Below are 22,643 nucleotides of genomic sequence, written 5' to 3' on the forward strand. Positions count from 1 at the left end.
CCTACAAACAAAAAAAAAAAAAACCAGCAACAACAAAACCTAGATTTCAGATGAGTTCCTGTGAAGTACAGTTTTATTTAGGCTTCAGTACTGCAAAAAACAAGCTGTGATGTAAAAAATTTGAATGTTGATGTAAGAGTAAAAAAGATGGCTCTTGTTTAGATGCAAGTTTTCTACTTAAGTGTACCAGTTCCCTAACTCAATTAGTCATAGAATCATAGAATGGTTTGGGTTGGAAGGGACCTTAAAGTTCATCTACCACCATACCATGGGCAGGGATATGTTCCACTAGAACAGGTTGCTCAGAGCCCATCCAACCTGGCCTTGAACACTTCCAGAGATGGGGCATCCACAACTCCTACAGGCAGCCTGTTCCAGTGCCTCACAGTAAAGAATTTTTCCCCAATTATCAGATCTAAAGCTACTCTTTAAGTTTGAACCCATTCTCCCCCTTGATATGTCACAGTGTGCTCTTATAAATAGTCTCTATCCAGCTCAGGATAATCTAGATTGGGATAATTGTTGGAAGAATTAGAACATTTAAAGAAATCCTGTTCCCAAGTATTTCTGGCATAGACTATTCTTCTGTTTGTATTACTATGCAACTTGATTTAGCTTTAAAACCTCTGGAATATGTTTTTAACTTTTGAGAAAGTTAATGCAAATTGCATTCCTGGAGTTGGAGCTGTCTTCATGTTTATGTAGTGTTAAGCAGTTGTCATCTTTATATGTGTTTGTATGACTTGCATCTGATAAGACCTAAAAAACAGATTTTGTGAGTTTTAAAGATGCAGTCAGATCAAAATTATTTCAAAACTTTGTGCCCTATGCCATGGTAAGTTTTTTAAAATCCAGTTTTGTCACATCTTAGATTGGTTTGGCTCATAATGGAAGAAAAGACTGAAACAAGTGAACTGCAGTAATTCCAAAGTAATTAATTTTAATTAATGACAAGAGTTACCAGTTGTAATAGATGTACTTTTTCTTCACACATATTAAAGTTACTTCAGTGACTGAAAAGTTTTGAGCCTTTGTTTTTAAAAGGGAGTTATACCTGTAAACACTGAGTTTAATACTTCAGACAAGGAAAAGGCTTTGTGGGCCTGCATAAGCTGTAGCTGTGTATTCCTCTTGAAATAGTTGCATTGTATTCGTGCTTCACGTTAGCCTTTATTAAATAATTGATATTTTACAGGTAAGGTGTCGGTTGCAATGCCTTAGAGCAACACGTATGAAAGCAAATATAAAGAGGAGCAGTTGTGAAAACAATTTTCAGGCAGGTTTTTTCCCTTGTTTGCTGTTGGTATTTTGTGTTGTTGCCTGCTCCACCACTCTGCTGTAATAACATGAGGTGGGAGAATTCAGTGTAACAGGGTTGGCACAATTGTTGGGAATACAAAACTGCAGCAGTTGCTGAAACCACAGCATTACTGAAAACTTAATCCTAGGGGAAGGGGTTTTGCTGCCACTTGTGTAGTTCTGTTTTCCTTCTCTCCTGTCCAAATGGAGATCAGTGGTAGCATTTACAGTGCAGGTACACCCAAAGTTTGTTACATATGGCCTAAATGCAAAGGCAGAGATGATCCTTCATAAAGACAGTATTCCAGGTGGTGTTTTGAAATTCAGGGAATGCTAGTGTCCTTCTCTCTGTGCTCTTTTGGTTTTCGTTAATCTGGTTTGCTTAAACATGGAGAGCTGGCCCTGAGGCAGACCTTGTGCAGGCAGACCTTTTTCTCTGACTTTGCTGTGGTAGTTCCATTGACACTTTGCAAGCATAAGCATTTTCTCTGTGTTCATGCTGGAAATTACCAGAGTTTAGACTCTTGGCAACTTGGCATGTTCAGATCTGCATGTTCAGGCATCTTCAGCCTGGAAGAAGGGATAGTGGTAACTAGGGAGATTTACATCCTACCTCTGAGCAGCTGTTGACCTACCAGGGAGTTTTGGCAATCTGCAATAATGTGATATTCACATATTGTGGTGTCTTTCCAAATGGGTACTGTTCTGTCCTCTGCATTAATGCCTGGGGCATTGCTTTTTTCTTTGCCAGTAGATGCCTACGTAGTAATTATTTTCAGTACTAGTCATGTTTAAAAACTAGTATTTCATTCCTCTGTAGAGATACTGTATTAAAATAGGATCTTACACACTTGGAAAGCTCTGCATGGTGCAGATTTTTAAAATTCTTTGTAATGAATTATGTTCTGTTTGTGGGGCTTTTTAACAGACTGCTGATTTGTTGACAAATGCAAAGTATATTTTGTGAATATATAATGTACATTACCTCAACAATAAGCTTGATTTGCATGAAATAATCAGTTTCTAAAGCTTATTCAACTTGTTTCCTAATAAACAAGTGCTCTTATTCTGTTTATGTTGAGCTATACTTACACAGTTTTAGGTACATGTATTTTTATCTTCTTAAATATTCCACTTCTTTTGTCTCTCCTCTTGTTTGGCTTTGTATTACACACCAGCTGGTTTTTGGTTTTGGGGGGGTTTTTAACTTAATTGGTGGCAAGTGTTTTATGTAGTTTCAGTTTAGCTAAGCTGTTTTCTCTTGCATCAACACTAAATGCAAACAAGGCAGTGTTGACAAAAAAGGCCTGGCTGGAGAGGCCTTAGAAGAACCACCTCCTGCTGTTTCATTTTTATGCTAATTTGGTTACATGCTCTCTTGGACATGCTGTTATTCAACGGGGCTAAAAGATTTATGGTACCATACTTTTCATACCAAATTAAAACATGCTTAGAGAGGAACACTCAACTGGCGACTTGTCTGCAGCTGCTCAAGTATCTTCAGTGCTCCAGTCATGCTGCAGTACAGCAATTTTCTGAACCAGTGCTGTGGTCAGAGTTTCTATATTACGTTTGTGCTTCTAATTTTTTTCTCCTCTGTGGCAGGAAAAAACCCAAATGAGTGGGAGGGAAAATCATGTCCTGGAGAATAACGAGATTTGAAGTTGTTTTCTAAGATACTCAGTTGTGCTGTTACCTTTTCACTTACTTTTTTGGGTTTAAGTGCTGAAAAGTTACACTAAAGGCTTCTGGGGAAGATAGAACATGGTTCTGTATTTGACCTGTCTGATACAAGCAATCTCTCTGCTTTGTGTTGATGACCAAATTCATTAAGATGTGTATGAATGTAAAATTTCACCAAGGCTTGGTGAAAATTCATCAGCTGTGTAAGGAATGCCGACAGAAATACCAAACATCAGAGTGCACAAGTTTGTTCTCAAGCTCAGTAGGGACAGGAAAGGCAGAAGGAACTCAGCCATTATGTTAAATAGCAGCTAGATTGCTGAGCATGAGGTTTTAATGCCCCTGTCCATGGCACTTTGCTCCTGGCAGGTATTTTGTAAGGGAAGATTTTACTGTTGGGAAAGAGGCAGAGATAAAGGTCAGAAATGCACTGCTCATAGATTTACTGCTTGTTGGTCAATTTTTATAGCTCACATTTGCTTTGTGACTGTAGCACCTCATCTCTCTTCAATATATATTTGCCTAGAACAGAAAAATGTTAGGCTTGGTCACATAATGTGTAAATCTAAATTACAGGACTTACTGCAGTCTGGTTGTAGGCTTGACCTTATATTTCTCTTTCAAGTTCTGCATATGTATGTTATGTGGTCCAGTGCTTCCTTTCCATTAAAGAGAAATGGGCATCCTCCACATGATGCACTAACTGCAGCTCACAGGTAGACATATTTTCAACTTGCTAGTCTCTTCATTTGTGTCTGGCAAGGAGCTTCAGTCATCTCCACATTTATATTTGGAAGGAAAAGCAAATGACAGCTCCTAAAACTTCCAGTCATTTGGTTCTGAAATTAAAATACATATTTGAAATGTTTCTAGGCTAGCACGTGAAAGGTTGTGTTCTTTTTGGGCCTTCTGATCTGCCTCATGCCATCCACTTGCCTCCCACGTGGCAACCTGAGAAGGTCACTGCTGCCTGCTGGGGTGGAAGCAGGTGCTCGTGTCAGTGCCAAAGTCTGCTGGACAGTTGCAGGCTCAGGGGTTGCAGTGATGCAAGTGGGCTGCTCAGACTGTAGCCTGGGAAAAACATTCCCTGATGGCTGCCTAGGATCAGATCTTGTCCTTACAAGAATCCTCGGGTTTGGGGTTTAATTGGTTATGGCTGAAAGTGTGCCAGAATGTGCTAGTCCTTGGGACAGTAGCTCTTGAAAAAGTTCCTTAGAGCAAAGCTAAATCCCAAACCATGAGAAGCAGCATTTATGTAGTTAGAGGATTTGATCTTTTAGGGGGGTTTTGTTTGTAAGTTTTGCTGTCTGTTTTGACCTACGTTTCAGTGAAATAAAGATGTTACATCCTTTCTGTTCTACTGTGAATGTGCATTGCAATGTATAATTTTCAAACCAAAGTAGTTCTCAGGAGGTACTGTTTTAGTTGGGGACAGATAAGCAATTGATAAGAAACCTTCTGGGTTTCTTTCAAAGGAATCTGTTAATCCAGCACAAAACTTCAGAGATCCTGAGAATTCAAATGCACAGTTTACCTCCAAGGTCATCTTGAATACTGGGAATACTGATAATTATATCCACAGGAATTGGTTTCCAGTGCTAAGTGGAAGCTGCTTCTGCTGGCAAGCTGCTTGGAAGGTGGTCAGTGGCTTAGACATTCCAGAAGCATTCCTGTTCATGGCAGCCGTGTTCTGCAGGCTGGAGTATTGGTGCATTCTCTTTTGTGGCACAAATAGGAATGTCCTTCTTTCCTGAATTTCTTTTCTTTTAAACCCAGATTTGAGGTGTTCCAATGTTGGAGTCCAGAACATCCCTCTGGCCACGCTGGAGGGTTTGGAGACCGGACAGGGGGGTCTGTGATCTGTGCAAGGGGCTCAGCCAGCCTCACACAGAGCCCAGGAGGACACTGCCTCTGATCCCTGCCATGGGAGTGAATGGCCACATGTATGAAGAATCACAAGCTGAGAGAATTCAACATAAGTAGTAGCTAGTTTATCATAGAATGTAAATGTAGAATCTAGGGTTTTTAGTATATGGGTTTGAAGAGAAAAGATGGAGGAATTGGGGAGTGGTCCTGTCCTCCTTGTTCTTGTTCTCGTCCCCCATTTTCTGCTGAGTTGGATCTCAAGGATTGGTTTAGAGTAGAAATGACATGTTAACATAGGTAGTAGGCATTGGTAAAATTTTGTAAATAAAAAGTACGTTTTGGACAGTGGTTGGGTCAGGGGTACTGTACATAAGGTGCGGGGCTCTCTGATCCGCCCAGTCTGCCGCGTGTCCTGCTCTGCTGGGGATGCCCTGCAGAGCTGAGAAAGAACTAAGATAATGTACCCTGCCAGGGAAGCCTGGCAGAGCTGAGAAAGAACTGAGAGATAATGAAGAATAAACAACCTTGGAAACATGCACTGGTGGACTCAGCTTGTCTTCTCTGGCTCCGGTGTGAGACCTTTTGGGTAAGGGAAGCTCGAAAGCCTGATTACCTCTGGGAACAGCAACCCCGAGGAGAATCTCAGGGAACAGCAACCCTGAGATTCCAAGAATGCACTTGCTTGGAGGAAGGGCATAACCTCTTCAGAGATGGCAAAGAAGCCTTTTTGCAGGTAGAAGGGAAGATACCTGTTTAAGATTGCACTTTTTGTCTTCGAGGACCTCTAGATTGTAGATTTCAAAGTCATGGAGAAGTTAGAATTTCTAAAATTAATGTTGTCCCCTGCTTCTGATAACTCTGCTACCTGTTATTCCACAGTTAAAAAGAGGGCAATATTCCAATATTACCTTTTTCTCCTAGTCTGACTGGTTCTCTTTTGTAGAACATCGACAGGTATCTTACAACAAAGCAAGGCCATGCATAAAACCGAGGCTCTGCAGAACACTTTCCTGCCTTGAAGCTCCCAGAAAAAGGCCCTGTACTTGAACTGAGCTTGTACTGGACCTGAGCATCCTCTGTGCAACTCTAGAAAACCTGACATCACACATAGACATCCATATAGGAAGGGTCTTTGGGCAGCTCTTCAGACAATTCCTTTTGCAGGAAAGTGCTGTAAACTTGAAGTTTTGGAAATTTCCCTCTTTTTGTTTTGGTTGGTTTGTTTGTTTATTTGTTTAACTTAATAATAAAAGAACCATTATTTGGTCCACAGTGGCATACCAGGAAAATGAAGCCTGGACTTCACAGTTATTGCTGGATAGTTCTGTGTGATGGGGATTCAACCCAACATGCCTGGTAAGATTGTGCTTGGTATAGCTGAAATACCAGGCTCTTTCTGAGGAATGAACTGTCAAACAGTGACTCTGACAAAGGTTAATAATTGCTCTGTGGTAGGATAGGTTTTACATTTTCTTCTATATTCTAGTAGGGAGACACTGAAAGCTATTGAGTTACCCTGGATCTACACATGGGTAGTGAGCTAGTTAATGTCAGTTTTGTTGTTGCTTTTGGCAGCATTTGTTTATAGGCTTACATAGATTTTTTAAATTTATAGGATAATATTGTGATTATCTGGGAGCATAAGGTGAGTCATGGTGCTTACAGGCATGATATGCCACTTCAATTATTCAAGCTTCAGCCCTAGTTTTTAGTCATAAATTCCAGTCTTGTGTTGCCAAGAAAAAGAGGACAAAATCCATTAGAAGCAGCAGGTGAAGTGTTCCAATGGTAGTACCTTCGCGCTGTAAACCTGCCCCTTTCTTCTACATCACATTCCTAACCATCAGGCTTTAATCTGCCTGTGTCTGATATAAGGAACTTGAGTTTCTTCAGTTTTTCTTTAACTTGTAGGCACATGTGCTTGCCATTTCCTAACTTCTGGTTTTGGTGAGATAAACAGGTAATCCTTCTAATGTTGCTGTAAAGGACCTAATTTTCAATCCTCTAGTTACTAGAATCACTATTTAAATTTACTTGACTCTTCCACTCCTTTTTATGAAGAGTAATTGTCAGAAGTGGATATGATATTCCCATTGCACTTCGTGCACGTTTCACACTTTATTCAGCCAAGCCCTTAAATCACAGTGTCTCACCCAACATCTTCATTGTCCTCTGCATTTTTTTTTTTACATCTGTTTTGTCACAGGACAGAGTGCTGCATTCTTAAAAGTAATTTTTCAATGATGGCTGGACTTTGGCTGCAATAAGACACTTTTTGTCTGCTTCCATGTAGACTGCTTTCAAGGAGGTTTCTTTGTCTTTTTTCCTTATTCACATGAGCTGGGGTCTTCTTAGGAGCCTGGGGTGGGGGGGTTGTGACTTCTAATAACATTAAATAGTTCAGGCCTGGAACATAATCTTGCACAAATTGAATAAAATATACATCATCATTAATGATTTTTCGGTTACAGTGGTGCTACAGGATCTACTAGTTAGCCAGCTTTAATATCGCTAATGTGTCATGTTGTTTCAGAATTGGTTTAGTTCCCCAATCAACATGTCATGGAGTAGCCAGCTCTAATATATTACAGAGCATTTAGTAAACTGCATCGACATTATATCTTTAAAAAACCAATTCCATTGTTTTCCCCAGGATTGGTGGCACAGAAAGCAGGCTTATGACTTGTTTAGTGGTACTTTCAAAAATATTGGTGGGGAGCTGGCATTTTTCCAATCTGCAGTTTCCCAGTTTTTCAAGCCTTATTAAAAATTGATACTGATGGACAAGCTTTTCAGCTTTCCCAGTGTGGAAGATCCCTCGAGAACAGGTTGCATAGCCAACATCTGTGAAGGGGGAGACCTCTGCTCTGCAGCTTAGGAGAGTTAAATTACTATTCCCTGCCCCCAGGTTAGGAAACAGAGGCTGATGCAAAGGTAGGTGACTTTCATGAAATCTTGTTGCCAGTGAGCACTGAGTCCCCTGGTGTGACCAGAAGCAGTCAGGCACCCTAGGTAGCTCCCTTCTAAACAGAAGAACACAAAAAGATCTGAAAGTGCAAAATAAAAATTACTGGTTGTGGGATTAGCCAAAGAATGTGAAGCCCAGCCCTTAACAGCTGCTTGAAGGGAAAGGATTCCAAATTCATGTTCTGCCTCTTCCTGTTGCAGCTGCAGCCTGTTCCTCCTCTGATCTCCAGGCTGGGCTTGCAGCCTTGGTTCCTGCGCATCCGCTCTGCCTTCAGCCCCGTGCTCACTGAGATGGAAAGTGCTCAAGTGGTGGCCCTGTCACGTAGCATGCTGAGTTATGTAACCAAATGCTTCATAGGGGTTTAAAACTACCAGTGCAGAGAAGAGAAAGCACTAAATGAAGTGCCCGTGGAGGACAACAATGAATTAGGTCATCAATTAAATTTTTCATCTCTTGAGTCTGTTCAAGCCCAGCAGCATCAGATGCAGTATAAGTCTGAGAATTCAGAATCTTAAAATGAGAAAGTAATGGATGAAGAGCCCATTATGAAACAGATATACAAGGAGTTGTATTGCTTTTCACCCTTTTTTTCCTTTTCGAATGCAGCAGAAGGACTTCTGTTGGCCAAAGTGATTGTGCACCCACCTCAGGTTTATCAGCCTCCTTGCATATCAAGCTGAACATGAGTCATTTGCCAAAAGAAAACTATTTCATACCAGGGTGGATAATGCAGCATGAATGAAAGATATTTCACAAAGTCTTGTGTAACTCAGAAAGAAGCAAAGTGATTTTATTTATTATAGGATTAAATCAGACCACAAGAAGAGTCTCGTCTTAACTCTTCTCTCCCCTTCCACATTGTAGGATTTGTATAATCAAAATTTAAACAGCTGTACATGGGCATAGCTGCCTTCCTATCACTGGAGGTTAGCTGACTCATAGCAGCAGAAAGTAAAACCCTTGTGCTTTATAGCAGGTTTGCTAGTTTTCAGTGATTTCCCCTTGGTTTCAGTGGCTTGAGTTGTTTTTCAGGACACCATTCCACTATTTGATAGCCTAATATATACTGATGAGAGGGCAACAACAACATTCTATTACCTGCCTTCTCTTCCTTCACTTTTCATCTATTGTTCCCTTGTTCAAACTTTTTATCAGCGTTTGAAGAGGGAAGAGAAGAAATTGTTTGTCATACTCTCAGCCTGTTATCATTGAGATGCAGAACAGGGAGAAAAAAGGTTTGTTTCTGGCTTATGATTAAAAATAAGCTAGATGTATGGTAATTTCTGTCACCTTCATTTAACAGAATGCTCTGTTTGTGTTCCTGCCTATCTGTCACCGGGATGCTTGCTGCAGTTTGGGTTGATGCAGACTAGGTGGAGTAAATCTGAGCCGGTGGGATGAGCAGTGCAAGGCTGAGGAAAGATGCATGAAAACAGACCACAGATGGGCAAGATAAACAGGATCCCTGGGCTGTGACTGAGGAGGCAGGTCTCTTTAATGGCTCTTAGCAACGCCCCTGCTCTGACCCTCCTCATATGTGAGGAAAATCAAATCAATACACTGTTCTTCAAACCACGATGCTGCTGCAGCAGCAGGGCATTGTGGCAGCCTTCGTCTCTTAAATTCATCTTCGCTTTTCAGTGTGCCGATCTCTGGATATCCATCCTTGCTTCTCTGCTGAGGAAGACTCTGACTGCGTCTTTAATCGGATTGCGTGAGCTCCCATGCACAACCTTCTTCTTATTAGCAAGTATTAGGTAGGCAATTTTAAAGTGCTTTTGGATTTGCAGGCAGCTAAAAATGTTGATCTGACAACCCTATTGTATTCCCTGTAAACATAGCAGGAGCCTATCTTTCAAACCTACTGTGTTTTAAATCTTGCTTTTCTTCTGTTTTTGTGGTTGGGCAGGGGGGACTGCTGTTTTTTCCTTCCTTTTAAAAAAAGATGTTGTGGCTGATTTGTGCTTTTGGAAAAGGATATTCCCTCACTGATCCCTCCCCTGTTCTGTGGAGCTATAACCCGGTGCCATACAGTTCCTTTCAGTGTTGATGAACATCTGTTCAACTGTCTAACATTTAGGGCAGGCTGCTCACTCTTTTGTCCTTTAATTTTCCTGTGCATACTTCAGAGGCGTAGACTGGGACTCTGCCTACTAAGTTCTCCCTTGTTTCCAGAGATGGCTAACAGAGGACCAAGCTATGGCTTAAGCCGAGAAGTTCAGGAAAAGATTGAACAGAAATACGACCCGGAATTAGAGTCTAGGCTGGTGAACTGGATTATTGTACAGTGTGGAGAACAGATAGAGCACCCTCCTCCTGGAAGGCAACATTTTCAGACCTGGTTGATGGATGGAACGGTAAGTGTTTTGTCCAATTGCACACTTTCATGTTTTTATATGCACAGTGCCCCTGTGTTCTGTCTTCATTTAGATAAATTGGTCAGAGCTCAGGGTTAGTGCAGAAATACATGTCTTAGTATCTGATTTCTTTTCCTTTTGACCAAGAGTCTTAATCTCAGAAGATAAATTATCCTACTAGTGCACTGAGATCAGTACAATATTTATGATTCTTATGAGTCATGCATGTTTTATATATAAGTATGACTCATTCCTTCAGCATTTTTTTCATGCAGTTAAATGAGGTCTTTTTTAAAAATGAGATGCATACTTTTGTCTTAAAGAAATAATCAGTGTTGACAAGGAAAGGCAAAGAGATAGAGTAAATTTGAAGGTTAGGAATGTGTCATAACTGTCTTCTTGGGAATAATTCTGCAGCTAAAACATTGTTATTCCACTGGTTTATTGAACAACAGGCAGATGCTGCTGATTGCAGTGGCTGTAAGACTATGCTAATCATTGAATCTCTGCCAAAGTGACTTTTAACAACATTTCCATTGACATTGCTTATTCTTTGGCTTGGGCATGAGGCTTCTTCTCTGTTGTTATATAACCTCTACCAATGATTGCTTTGTTGTTTCTAGCAGATTAAGATTTATATGGTCAGGCTTTTGCCTCAGTTAATGAAAGCTTTTTAATGCTTTTCTAATATACTTTGATTATTATCAAGTCACTTTTTTGTTTTTAACTGAAAAAATTATGTCCCTGATAGAAACTGGACAGGTCAAAAGCATTATGGAGCATCATTCATGATTTCATGTGCAGAAACTGCCTTCTAGTTTTGTGCCTGCTTTCTAATTCTGTTTCTGTCTTTATCTCTCAGCTGTTATGCAAGTTAATAAACAGTTTGCATCCAAAGGGAAATGAGCCTATTGCAAAGATCTCTGAATCAAAAATGGCCTTCAAGCAGATGGAACAAATATCTCAGTTCTTAAAAGCTGCTGAAATCTACGGAGTAAGAACAACAGATATTTTCCAGACAGTGGATTTATGGGAAGGTAAAAATAATAAACTGAAAGTCAGTTTACAGTCTTCATTTTACTTTGCTGTGATGTGCATTTTGTCTAGGCACATTCTCTAATGTAATTATCTTTTGTTTCTGTTTGCCTTACCTCATTACCATGTTCTTCCAGTGCTGCATTATTTCCTCTGAGGGATTTATATTACCCTGAGGGCGTAACAGAACCTTTCCAAGCTCATGTGTTATCCAAAACCCCATCAATCTGATAGAAATTCACAGACCTAATAAAACAACTGTTCTCTCTGCTAATTACTTCAAAGTAAATAGCTCCAAATATGAACATGTAAAACCCTGATCTTCTGATGACAAAATTTTATTACAGTTTTCAAATTATAAGCGAAGCTTAAATTGGAGCTAAGAATGCATTCCCAGGAGCATATATGCCTCTGTAAAGCTTATGAGGGTTCATTTATAACCAGTGAGAAACAAAACTCACTGCTTAATGCCATGTTAGCTGAGCTTCTCTCTCTAAGGAGACAGTCTTTTAGGAGAGGTCACTATGGCAACAGCAAAAAAAAAACCTCAGGGTGCTCCTGTGGTTTTACTGTAAGACAGGTGAAGTCTGTCTCCTTCCCATGCTCAAAATAGAAACTGCCAGTTCTAGTTGCTGAAGAGCTGAGTCATTTGTGCATTGATGGGGCTGGTTTTGCCCACTTGTGTGGTGGTACATCCCGTCCTGGTGCTCTAACCAAACACACTGTATATCCTGCATCTCCCTGGACAGTGTGATGCAATGCTTTGGCTGAGTGCTCAGAGCAAAGACAGCTGCAAAATAATGAAAGGCATATATGAAAGGCTCAGAAATCTTCCATGAGAATCAAACAGTGGAAACAGGGAAACAATCCACTGAGAAAGCTGGCCAGCATAGTTTGTGTAGGAGTACACATCAAGAGAAAAAAGTGGGGTGTGTTTTCACAGGCAGTCAGGATATATGTGGAAGAGATCACTCCTCTGAAGGACAGCTGGAGAAATGAAAGACTAGGGAGGTCTTCATGAATGGGTTAGAGGGAAAGGACATACTGACAGCCAGAGTTACTGCTATCTGTAAATGTCTCAGAGTGCCAGATTTGCTTGACAAATCCGTACCTTTGGCACAAAGGCAGGATTGTTTCTTCCAATTCAGTCTTTAGAGTTTTATGCAATCTGTCATTACATGTCTTAAATGAAGGGATTTCCACTCTCCTGAAGTAGCACCTTCCCACCCCTCAGCCTAGCAGGCTGTTGAGAGAGAAGCTCCATCTATCTTGTAAAGATGATAACTGCTCATTTCAGATATTGTTCTTTGCAGCCTTTTGCATTTCATAATGGCTTCCCACCATGCACATGAAAATATGGCACATTGATCCGTATGAGGAAAAAGACTTGCTTTGAAGATAAAATGCTCTTAATGCTAGTGGCTGTCTCCTAATTTCCTTTCACTCATCACCTTTTCTCAACAGATATAAGGTGAAACGATAGTAACTTCTAGAGGAAGGAAGTCAAAACACAACTGGTAACTTAGGAGGAAGACATACAAGGCTTTTCTTCACTGTTATTTTAAGACTTCTCAAAGCTAATCTGTGACTCTTCACTTTCCCACTCCCTTTTCATCATTTCTGCTGCTCATTTCAGTGCTAGGATGAAACAGTTTGTCTCTCCAGCAGTGAGAGCTCTTTGTCTCACCATAACTCTGACCCCTGGCATCTGTGCTGCTTCAGGGCTGAATTGTCTGAACAGGGATTCATTAGCTGGGCAGAAAGGACAGTCTCTCTTTCACTTTTCCATAATCGCAGCACTCCTACACTTCACCCCATAATTTCTGTAGAAAGAGATATGTCAGTGTATGTTTATAGGAAAAGAAAAGCATGTGACTGAGAAACAGCTTTCCCCTGGCACTAATTGTTTTCCGTGAGCTTTTGCTTTGAAATTCTTAGCAATGATTAATGAAAATGTTTTAGGACATGATCTGCTGTTGGCTGTTTCAAACTCACTCAGTCCATCTGTTGCATTTTTCTTCATCTCTGTGGCTTCTTGATCCAGGGAAAGTATCACCTCTCTTTTGGCCCCTTCTTACATAAATGTGCTGAGCAGCTTTCACTGATCCACACCCAAGACATGTTTGCTGCCTTTTACAGATCCCTCGATATATTTCCAGGCAGGCAAGAGGCATGTGCACCACTGGGTATTTGTTCAACATTTACAAAAAAGCATTTCTGGAGTACTCTGCAGAACAGTTCTCCCTCTTTATGTTTGAACCTTCTCCTTTCCGGACCTGGAGAGGAGGTCCTTCCAGATGGGTTTCCCCTAAAGAGAAGGGCTTAGCACAAGAAGTGAGCAGAGAACCCTTCCTCCTTGTTTTAAGAACAGTGCCAAGTTCCTCTACAAGGCTGTGCTATTCAAAGCACTGCAGAGGACACTGAGATGCAGGAGTGTCATCAGTGTGGGTCCCTGCAGAGAGGCTGAAGCTGTGGGCCAGGTGGGCAGCCCACATGGCTGTCAATAAACAAGTACTGGAGCTGAGGGAAGGGACTGACTAAAATTTGCTACAATTTGACCAGAGTCAAACCCAGCTTCAGGGAAGGTGTATGATCCCTTCTGTCAGGTGACTGCACTGAAAATTTAAATTTTTTCCCTGTTTTTTGTGGGTTTTTTTTTTTTTAGTTTTCTTTTTTTTAATGTTATACTGACCATTGAGCCCTTTGTATCCTTTGCTGGAAGAGGGCAAGTGACACAAGACCACTTGGATTCAGGTCTTCCCTCACCCACAGCACTGCTCATATGCAGCAAGGAGTCTGCAGAGCAGAGCCGTGGCTTTGTTTTGTCACGTGTCATTCAGCTCCCACTCACTCAGTTTTCCCCTTGCAGCATCTCCCACTCGTCACTGACAAATAAAGCAGAACTGAGCACAGAGCATGAGGGGGCTGCCAGATGGCTCTGCAAGGCTGATCATCATATTTCACTGCCTGTCTTTTGCTCCTTTTGCTTTTTTTCTTCGCTTGCCGTCATTATTCAGCTGATTCACTTTGAAATCCTTCTCCGCATCTCTTTTCATCGCAGGCAGTCACTGCACTCCTGCTATAAGGAGGCATCCCAGGGCTGTGGCATCTGTTACAGCACATGGTCCATCTGCTGCTCCGGGGAGCTCTGGGGGTGCTGCCTCCCGCTCCTCCGGGTGCGCCTGGGGATGTCGGCTCTGCAGCCACCCTCCCGAGCAAGGACCCCTTGGTGCAGTTTGCCTTAAATACATAACAATTACAGTTCCGGAGGGCTGACAATATATTTTCTGAGCAAACGGTCCCCTGCAGATAGGACTTTTATAAACCTTAGTAGACTGTATGACAGCCACAGTTGGAAGCTGATAGATGTTTTCAGCTTTAGTGTGCTGTTGTCACTTCAGACACTGTGTTACAGAGCCCTGGACTGCACCTGCCTGTTATCAGGGTGCTGCACTACATAAACACAGAGCGTGCACTGCTCCCTTCCCCCAACACTCCAGCTCATCTACAGTGATGTTCATTAATATTGGTCCACTGGAGTTATTTCTGAATTCTGTTATCATCGTGTCTCTGGTGTCTCTTTCTTTCTGAATTGCTTGTTTTCACGTGTGAAGAACCAGAATCAGATCTGTTAACTAGATACATTACTTTAGGAAAGACAAAGAACTGGAATGAAAGAGGGGAAGGAGGTCATAGAAATGCTCACTGAAGGATTTCATAAGGGAGAAGCAAAAGGCAGATTTCCAGTAATTTACCACCTCAAACAATTGGAAATACCTGCTGCAACTTATTTTTGCTAGAAAGTATTCCAAAAAGTACCATGTCTAGACTGGGAAATGAGTTATGTAACTTTTATTTGGCTAAAGATGAGACAAGCCCTGACTTTTTGAACTGAGTAATGAAGTAAGATAGCATTGGAAGAACATGGAAAAGTAGTGGACCAAATGGGAAAAATTAAAGGTATGAAACTGAACAGCATCATCACAAGTAGCAAGGTTTAGGGAGGTGCTTTCATGGTTTATTTGGGAAGGATTGATAGGATTTACCTGCACAGGAGCTCCCAGAACTGCTCAGAGCTCTGTTAGCAAAGGGATCAAGCTTACTCTGAATAAACTGAGACACAGTACTGTTCTTTAACACACTTCTCCTTCAGCCACATTTTATTGAGTATATTACCATTATTTGTATACCAAAGTAATCTCTCCTTAGGAGAAAATTTTATCAAAGGGATTCTATAGACTTAAAATGGTATGGGGGAAGGCATTAAAATAATCAAGGGCCTGGAAACCTAGAAATGCCTGAAAAAATTAAGTTTTGCTTTAATTCTATCCCTCTGTTGACTTTTAATAAGCTCTTGTATGTCAGTACTTTCATTTCGGCAATGGTAAAATAGCATTTATAATTCTATTAATACACATCTTCAAGGACCTGAGGGAGTTACTTAATACATCGGATAAAACTGTTTTTCAGTGTGCCAGGCTATTTATTGTGCAAAGATTTCCTATATTAATTTCACCGTCTGGCTTTCTAGGGAAGGACATGGCAGCAGTGCAGAGAACCTTAATGGCTTTGGGCAGTTTGGCAGTCACCAAGGATGACGGCTGCTACAAAGGAGACCCATCCTGGTTCCACAGGTAAAGTCCAGAGCTCAGCTGCTCAGAGCTGTCTTCCCTAGTAATATCGTCTGCCTTTAGGCTTTAAGGAAATTTATTGGGAAAGGAAAGGAAAGGAAGAATATTTCCCACGTTTTCTTGTAATAGGGAGGTTTTTCTCTCTGGAGGCTAGAGAAGGGAAGCAGGAAAAGTGTACATTTGTCATCAGGTTTACTCACATCAGACAGCAGACAGAAAGACTAATGAAGACAAAGCTGTTAAGGATGTCTGTGAACCCCCAAGTGGTCACCCTTTTACTGAGCAAAGAGAAGGCATGCAGTCTCTTTCCTTTTTTCATCAAACCAAAAATTATCTAATTTCCTATGCTTCTTTTTTCTTGGGGAGCACCACCTATCTGTGAAGAATTCTCTGTCTTGGCAAAGCTGTTTATTTGTTCTGAAATTCCCTTTGTTTTGGCTAGAGAGGCTGTAAAGCAGGGACAGGAAGAAAAGGAAATCCTCCCACAGTTACTCTCCTGCCCCACAGGCATATTATTGACATGAGTTTCTGCCATCCAAGAGTATCTCTTACACAGAAATGTCAAAGGCAGGTTAGCAAAAAGAGCACTGACTGCTTGTCTTTTCTTTGCTTGAATTTTCTGATGTCTAGGTGAGGCTCAGCAAAAATAAAGCAAACTTGACTTTGAATCTGAGATTTGAATTTTAGGTGAATAAATGCAAACTCCTATGCATTGTTTTTATGAAATCAGGTTACATTAACTTAATACACTGCACAAATAAAATTATATTTATGGAATATAATTAGGTTTAAAATTGATTTCAAATCCAGTTACATTCTTTAATATAAACCAGACATGAAATCACTATGACCCAGACAGACTTATTTGTTTTATGTAACTAAAACAAAGACCCACATGGAAAAATTAATTTTCATCTGGACTCTTAATTGTGGGTGGGAACAGTTTTTGTTGGCATGGATGAAGATGTGATCACCTCCCTTCTCTTCTCACTGTCTGTCCAGCCCATACTGCTTGGATAACCAACTCATATCCATTGCAGTCTCTGTGAAATACCACGGTATTAGCCACTGTCTTAAGGAAAGCTGGTTTTATGGCATGCTGCCAGTCAGGAACTGTTTTCTGAGTAGCTTCCCTATCCCTCTGGGCAGACCAAGCCCCCTCACTGGCACCCAGTGTTACTCATAATTCAGGGCTTTCAGGCTGATTCTTAATCGCCTTAAGCTGAACTGAGAGACCAGTATCAAACGACATAAGAGTATCTGTGCAGAGATCTACAGTGATAAGGATAATGCCACACTGGAGCTAAGCCATTTAACTTTCCATTGCCAGTGTCTCACATACCCAGTGCCATCAGACTGCCCCCCTCCTTGCATGCCCTAGCAAGGTTCACAGATCCATAGCTGTTTGTTATCCTCTGGCTTGGCAAACACAAGCACTGGTGCAAAGTTGGCACAAAAAGTTGACAGATCTGGTGGGCTCAGTTTTAGGTAAGAGTGATGCCACACAGGCCAAACAGAACTTCACATAATGTGAGACATGGCAAGTAAGAAGACTTGACTTCACCTCCTTTTTTAGTCTCAGTTAAGGTCATTTCCACCCATCTAAAGACAAATATTGTACATATTAACTGTAAGACCATAATATACTAAATGTGGGGCTTATGATGGTAAAAATAACACTATATAATCCAAGTTACATATGTAACCAACTTTTATTAGCATATCCAGGCTATCCTCTAGTCTCTCCTTTTATTTCTTCTTCGCAGTTCTCATTTTTTCCCCTGTTTAATTACTTTTTGACTTTCTGTGGAAGTACTCATCAACATAGCAAAAAATTCTAGGAGGGAAGAGAAAAGAACAGTAGAACGCTTTCCTATTGTTTTAATTAAAATAGAGGCAGACACAGCAAACCTGAGATTCAATTAGGTAATAGGAATTGTTCTAAAAACATCCTCTAGTGGAGATGCTGGCAGTAGTTTGCTGCTGTGTAAGTATTCTGGAAAAGAAATTAAGCAGTGGTGAGAGGGGCCTGCTTTCTGAGGCACTGCAGTGCTGTGAGCCTCCCCCAAAACAGTGAGCTTTCTGGCAAGAGCTGTGGGATCTGAGAGCCTGTGGTGGGCCTCTGTAAGGCTTCTTACTAGTCTATACTTCACTACTTGAGGACTCATTCTGAAAATTGACTGGTCAGTCCTGGCATCCTGTCAATCTTTCTCCCCCCTATGCTTTGCTGGGCTTTCACAAGGGTGTGAGTTCCTCTCCTGCAATGTCCTGAACACCCTGAGCCTAGCAGAGAGTTTAAGTGCTTTTTCAGACTTGAGCCAGTGTTCTCAGCACAGTGCAGGATCTGACCCTCACACAGAGGACCATGATGATGGTTTTCAATCACAGCAGGTACCTAATCTAGTATTCTCATCTAGCGGAGGGGTGGGGAAGAAAAGGGGAACTGTAACTCCATGCCACATTGCAGCGTAACCTGTAACCTGAACATAGGACAAACAGACGCAGCAGGGAAACAGGGTGGAAGTAGGAGGTAGATAGAAAGCCTCTCTCAGTCTGGGACTGCTGATTCATATGGCTCATTTGATGGCAACAGACTGATCCTTCTCCATTGAGAATCGCTTATTTTCCCCACCTAGTAGAAATGAAAGATGAATCCAAGATCAACAGTTTCTTGCAAGGCAGCAGAGTGCAAACTTTTGTCCTTCTTAGCTGCCACTTTGGCCTTCAGTGCTCTTTTCAGAGAGAAAAATGTTCCTATTATGCTCCAACAAAGGTTCATTGATCAAAAGGGCTTTTGAGACCAGGGACATTGAACAAAAGTGGTCAGTATGTTTTGACAGAAGATAAAGGACTGTCATACAGTTATGACACAGGTGCAAAGGGCAAAGTCTGTTGCTTAGGAGGTGAGAGATCTGGAAATGGCAAAAAAGCAAACGTTCTATTCCGCAGACAACCAATGTAAACTCTGCAAAAATGCCCCTTCTCTGACCCATTGCTGCTCTGGGTACACTCAGTTTTCATGCACGGAGTTAGATTATACCAGTTTTATGTTGCTCTAGATGGGTATCAACTTGTAGTACAGCACAGGTAAGTATCTCATGGATCAGATCCCATGGACTACAGGTATTAAGAGTTACATGGTTCAACACTAATTATCCCTGTTTTGTGTTTTATATACAACACTGCTTAAGTAGTTTACCTTTTGCAGCTTCTGGGGAAGTCCATTGGGGTTCTGGAATAATGGGGGCAGTGAAAGTCTAAAGTGTTGTAGGTTTGACTAGGGCATTACTTCTATCTGCAGGAAAGCAATTAGCCCAGCCAGTATTGTCCAGCATAGGGGATGGTGCAAATGACTTATTGCATTACAAGGGATATGAGCCAATTTCAGATAGATTTTTATGATCATGATCCCCGTGTGATTCCATGATCATACACAGAATGATGGTATGTATGTATGTTGCTTTTTTGTATGCGTATCTGGACAGGAAAGCACAGCAGAACCGACGAGGATTTTCAGAAGAGCAGCTTCGGCAGGGACAGAACGTAATAGGCCTTCAGATGGGCAGCAACAAAGGAGCATCACAGTCGGGCATGACAGGCTACGGGATGCCGAGGCAGATCATCTAAAAGCACCTCTGTGGAGAAAACACTCTTTCTGCAGCATGGTCTGTTAAGGAAAAAAAAAAAAAAGAAAAAAGAAAAAAATGCTTATTAGTTCCCTTTCTGCCTGGTTTTTAATAGTTAGTGCTCTCTAAGGTTTGGGGTATTTTTGGTTTGGTTTGTTTTCTTTGCAGCTGCAAGAGTTCGCCTAGGAACCTGGGTTTTTGTGGTGGTGTGTGTCAGTTCACAGCACGTGCGCACTGCTGCCTCCTACTTTTCACTTCTGAACTATGCAAAGACAATTATTCTGTATTAATTTATTTGCAAAGTGTTATCTTCCCTATTTGTCTCACACTGCACTTGTATTTCAACCAGTAACCTCGTTCTTCAATTCAGTGATGATATTGTTTGACTGAAGAATAAAGACAAATTAAAGACACCTCAAAGAGTCGTTATTTAAAGGAGGTAAAAGCCAAAACCAACAACCACATGGTACAGCGCAGATGAGTTAAATATTTTCATTGGTCAATCTCTCTTATCTCTAACTCAGAGCCCTCTCTGAGTGACTCTCTGCTATAGTGTTTACAGTCTGTGTTACATGTTCAATTTAGTGTTTGTCTAAAGGCACACTCAAAGTATTTTCTTAAAAAGAAGAAAGGATTTATTATACACTGAGTCTGATTCATGTAGTCTCAGCCAATTTAGCTCATACTTTTCTTGACCGAGTGTGCTGGGTCATCTGCAGCCCACAAACTTGTGGATCAAGCTAAAATCAGTTTTATAAGGAAAGCAAAATCTCAGTGTGAAAACAAAGCAAAATAAGGATTCATTCACTATTTCCCATTGGCAGGTAGACATTTAGCCACTTCCTGGAAAGCAAGGCCTCAACATGCATGATGGTTACTTGTCACCACAGTAATTCCCTTCCTCCTCTTCCCTGAGCTTTTGCTGCTGGCCATGACACAATATGTATGGGATATCCTTTGTCCAGGTGGGGTCAGCGGTCCCAGCTGTGCATCTCCCAGCTTCTTGCCCACTCCCAGCTGTGGGGAGAGAATGAGAAAGAGAAAAGACCTTGGCACTGTACAGGCAGTTTAGCAGTAGCTGCTACTGGTGAGTTATCAACTTCTTTAGTCCCCAGTCCAGCACCCAGGCAGACTCAGTACACCCAGCAGCCGGTGAGTAACCAAACTTAGGGAATTCTCCACTGTGAATGAACAGTGGTGAGAATGGACTTCATCTTGTGATTTTGTACTATACCAAGCAAAGCACAAAACAAGTTGTGTTTTAAATGCAAAGCAAGAAATAGAACAAAAGTACCAGAATGCTTCTGACCTGAAAAACACCCACAGTTCAAATTCAAATAATCTGTTATGCTCATCTATGAAGGGCTGTAAATGTGGCTAGTGGTTCATTTGGAGACCATTTGCTGGAGTGTCAATAGAAGAAGTGGCTGACACAGTCACCTGGCCACCAAAGGCTGCCAGAGCATTCTCTGAGTACTTGACCTGCCAGTCAGCACAGCTGCCTTGGGGCTGTGCCCCACACACACTTGAGGGATGCACACTGTTTTCTCTGCACTCTTTCCTTGCTATTGACTATCTCTGGGCTTTCACTCACAAAGCCCATTCCCACAAGCAAGAGGGAAGAGAAACATGATAATTGAACTCTGGGTTCTTTGTTTTTTTTCTTTTTAATTCATGACAGTCTTCCAAGAAGGCCTGAAAACATAGTATCTAGGCAGGCAACAAACTCGGATTAATGTGTTCTGACAGCTCTCTGAGGGCCTACATACATAGATAGGGTGATGTCTGTCTGGCTTTGAACCCAGTGAACATGCTGACAGCTAGGTACTGAGTAGCTAGTTTACTAAGTAGCCCTAGGGCCAGCCACACACAGGTTCATGTGGCTTCAAAAATTTCTACCACTGAGCAAACTGAAAGGATGGTTCCTTCAGCTCATGGGAAGCTCCATCTTCCCTGTCAGGAGAAGAGAATAACATCTCCCCACTTCAGCCAAGCACTGCAGAGAAAGTGATGTGAAGGTCACGTTATATTGTTGGGAATGAATGGATCTGCAGTAGCTGCCACTGAAAAGATCCTGTCCCCACTTGTGCCTCCTCTTGCAGGTGCCAGAGCATCTTGGCTCCTCCACTGTCCTACTGTCACACTGGTTTGTGTTCAGGGTTATTCCTCTGTTACGTAGGGGAATTAGCTCAGCAGAGGAGCAGATGATAACTCCAGATGGTGCACCTCAGGTAGGGGAGCTCACATTGCAGCTGTGGTAGGGCAGTAGCTCAGTGCAAAGTATACTACATAACCTCCCCCTAGATATGACATTAGTTGTAGCATGAAGAGATTAGCAGGTTTTCGTGCTAAAAAAAATAAGCTGATTAAAGAAATCTGGGCTGAGAGCAAGACAAATGCCTACCACCCGAAATTTCACCTTGGTGAATGTGAACGGCAGCCACCTTCCTCTAATAGAAACTACAAAGTCATAGCCACAGCGGGCAAAATGGCTAGATGAGAGGAGCTGGAAGAACTGCCTTGAAGGTAGGTAAGAGGTCTGACAGGTCCCAACCTGACCCTCTGCCCCACCTGACCATGCTCACAGAGGAGGAGGATGGACCTGACCCTCTACCCCACCTGACCACCCTCACAGAGGACACAGCCTGCAGGATCCATCCCAAATTTGGTGACCTTGGCCTCCCCTCTCTGGCTGCAGAATTTTCATTCCATTTTCATTCCATTTTCCAAACATTCCATGTTTTTCCAATGGAAACACCATTTTTAAGAGCTACACAACACTTACATTCTCAGGCTATATTGCTTTCTCTGTTTCTGATGCTAACAGCCTCATTGTTGCATGGTGTGGCAACAGGGATCATCGTGTCCAGAGAGGTACAAGCTGCTGGCAGGGAAACAGATGAGACAAGTCTCTGTATTGTTAACCTCAAGAATCCATTTTTATTTCCCCTAGGGCCGGGGAGGGGATGAAGAGGAAGAGGAAGAGCAAGGGCAGGGTCGTAGGGTTTTGTAGAGTTTTGTAGGGGCAGAGTTTTAGGGTTTGAGATCAAAGGAGTTAACACAGGGAGTGTAAGATAAGATTTCAGCCTCCTCAAAATGAGAGGACTCCACACCTCATTGAATTTATTGAAAACATTGTGTGCTTGCCTATAAAAAAAAAAATTAAAAAAAAAATTAA

At 41.7% G+C, this 22,643-nt stretch overlaps 1 protein-coding gene across 2 annotated transcripts; it reads left to right on the forward strand.

Annotated features, from left to right (window-relative positions):
• Positions 1–8,133: 8,133 nt before the first annotated feature.
• Positions 8,134–19,878, forward strand: TAGLN3 (transgelin 3). 2 transcript variants are annotated; one of them, XM_063393461.1, is made up of 6 exons: positions 8,134–9,300; positions 9,458–9,573; positions 9,992–10,173; positions 11,036–11,210; positions 15,740–15,842; positions 19,325–19,878. In XM_063393461.1, exons 3-6 carry the CDS (start codon positions 9,994–9,996, stop codon positions 19,464–19,466), a joined length of 600 nt encoding a protein of 199 aa, XP_063249531.1. In that variant the 5' UTR covers positions 8,134–9,300; positions 9,458–9,573; positions 9,992–9,993; the 3' UTR covers positions 19,467–19,878. The 2 variants fall into 2 exon arrangements, with proteins under 2 accessions (XP_063249531.1, XP_063249530.1); XM_063393460.1 differs by lacking the exon at positions 8,134–9,300 and having other exon boundaries at positions 9,342–9,573.
• Positions 19,879–22,643: the final 2,765 nt, after the last annotated feature.

Source organism: Prinia subflava, chromosome 3 (assembly GCF_021018805.1).
Source record: "Prinia subflava isolate CZ2003 ecotype Zambia chromosome 3, Cam_Psub_1.2, whole genome shotgun sequence".
In the NCBI taxonomy this organism is placed as follows: Eukaryota; Metazoa; Chordata; class Aves; order Passeriformes; family Cisticolidae; genus Prinia; species Prinia subflava.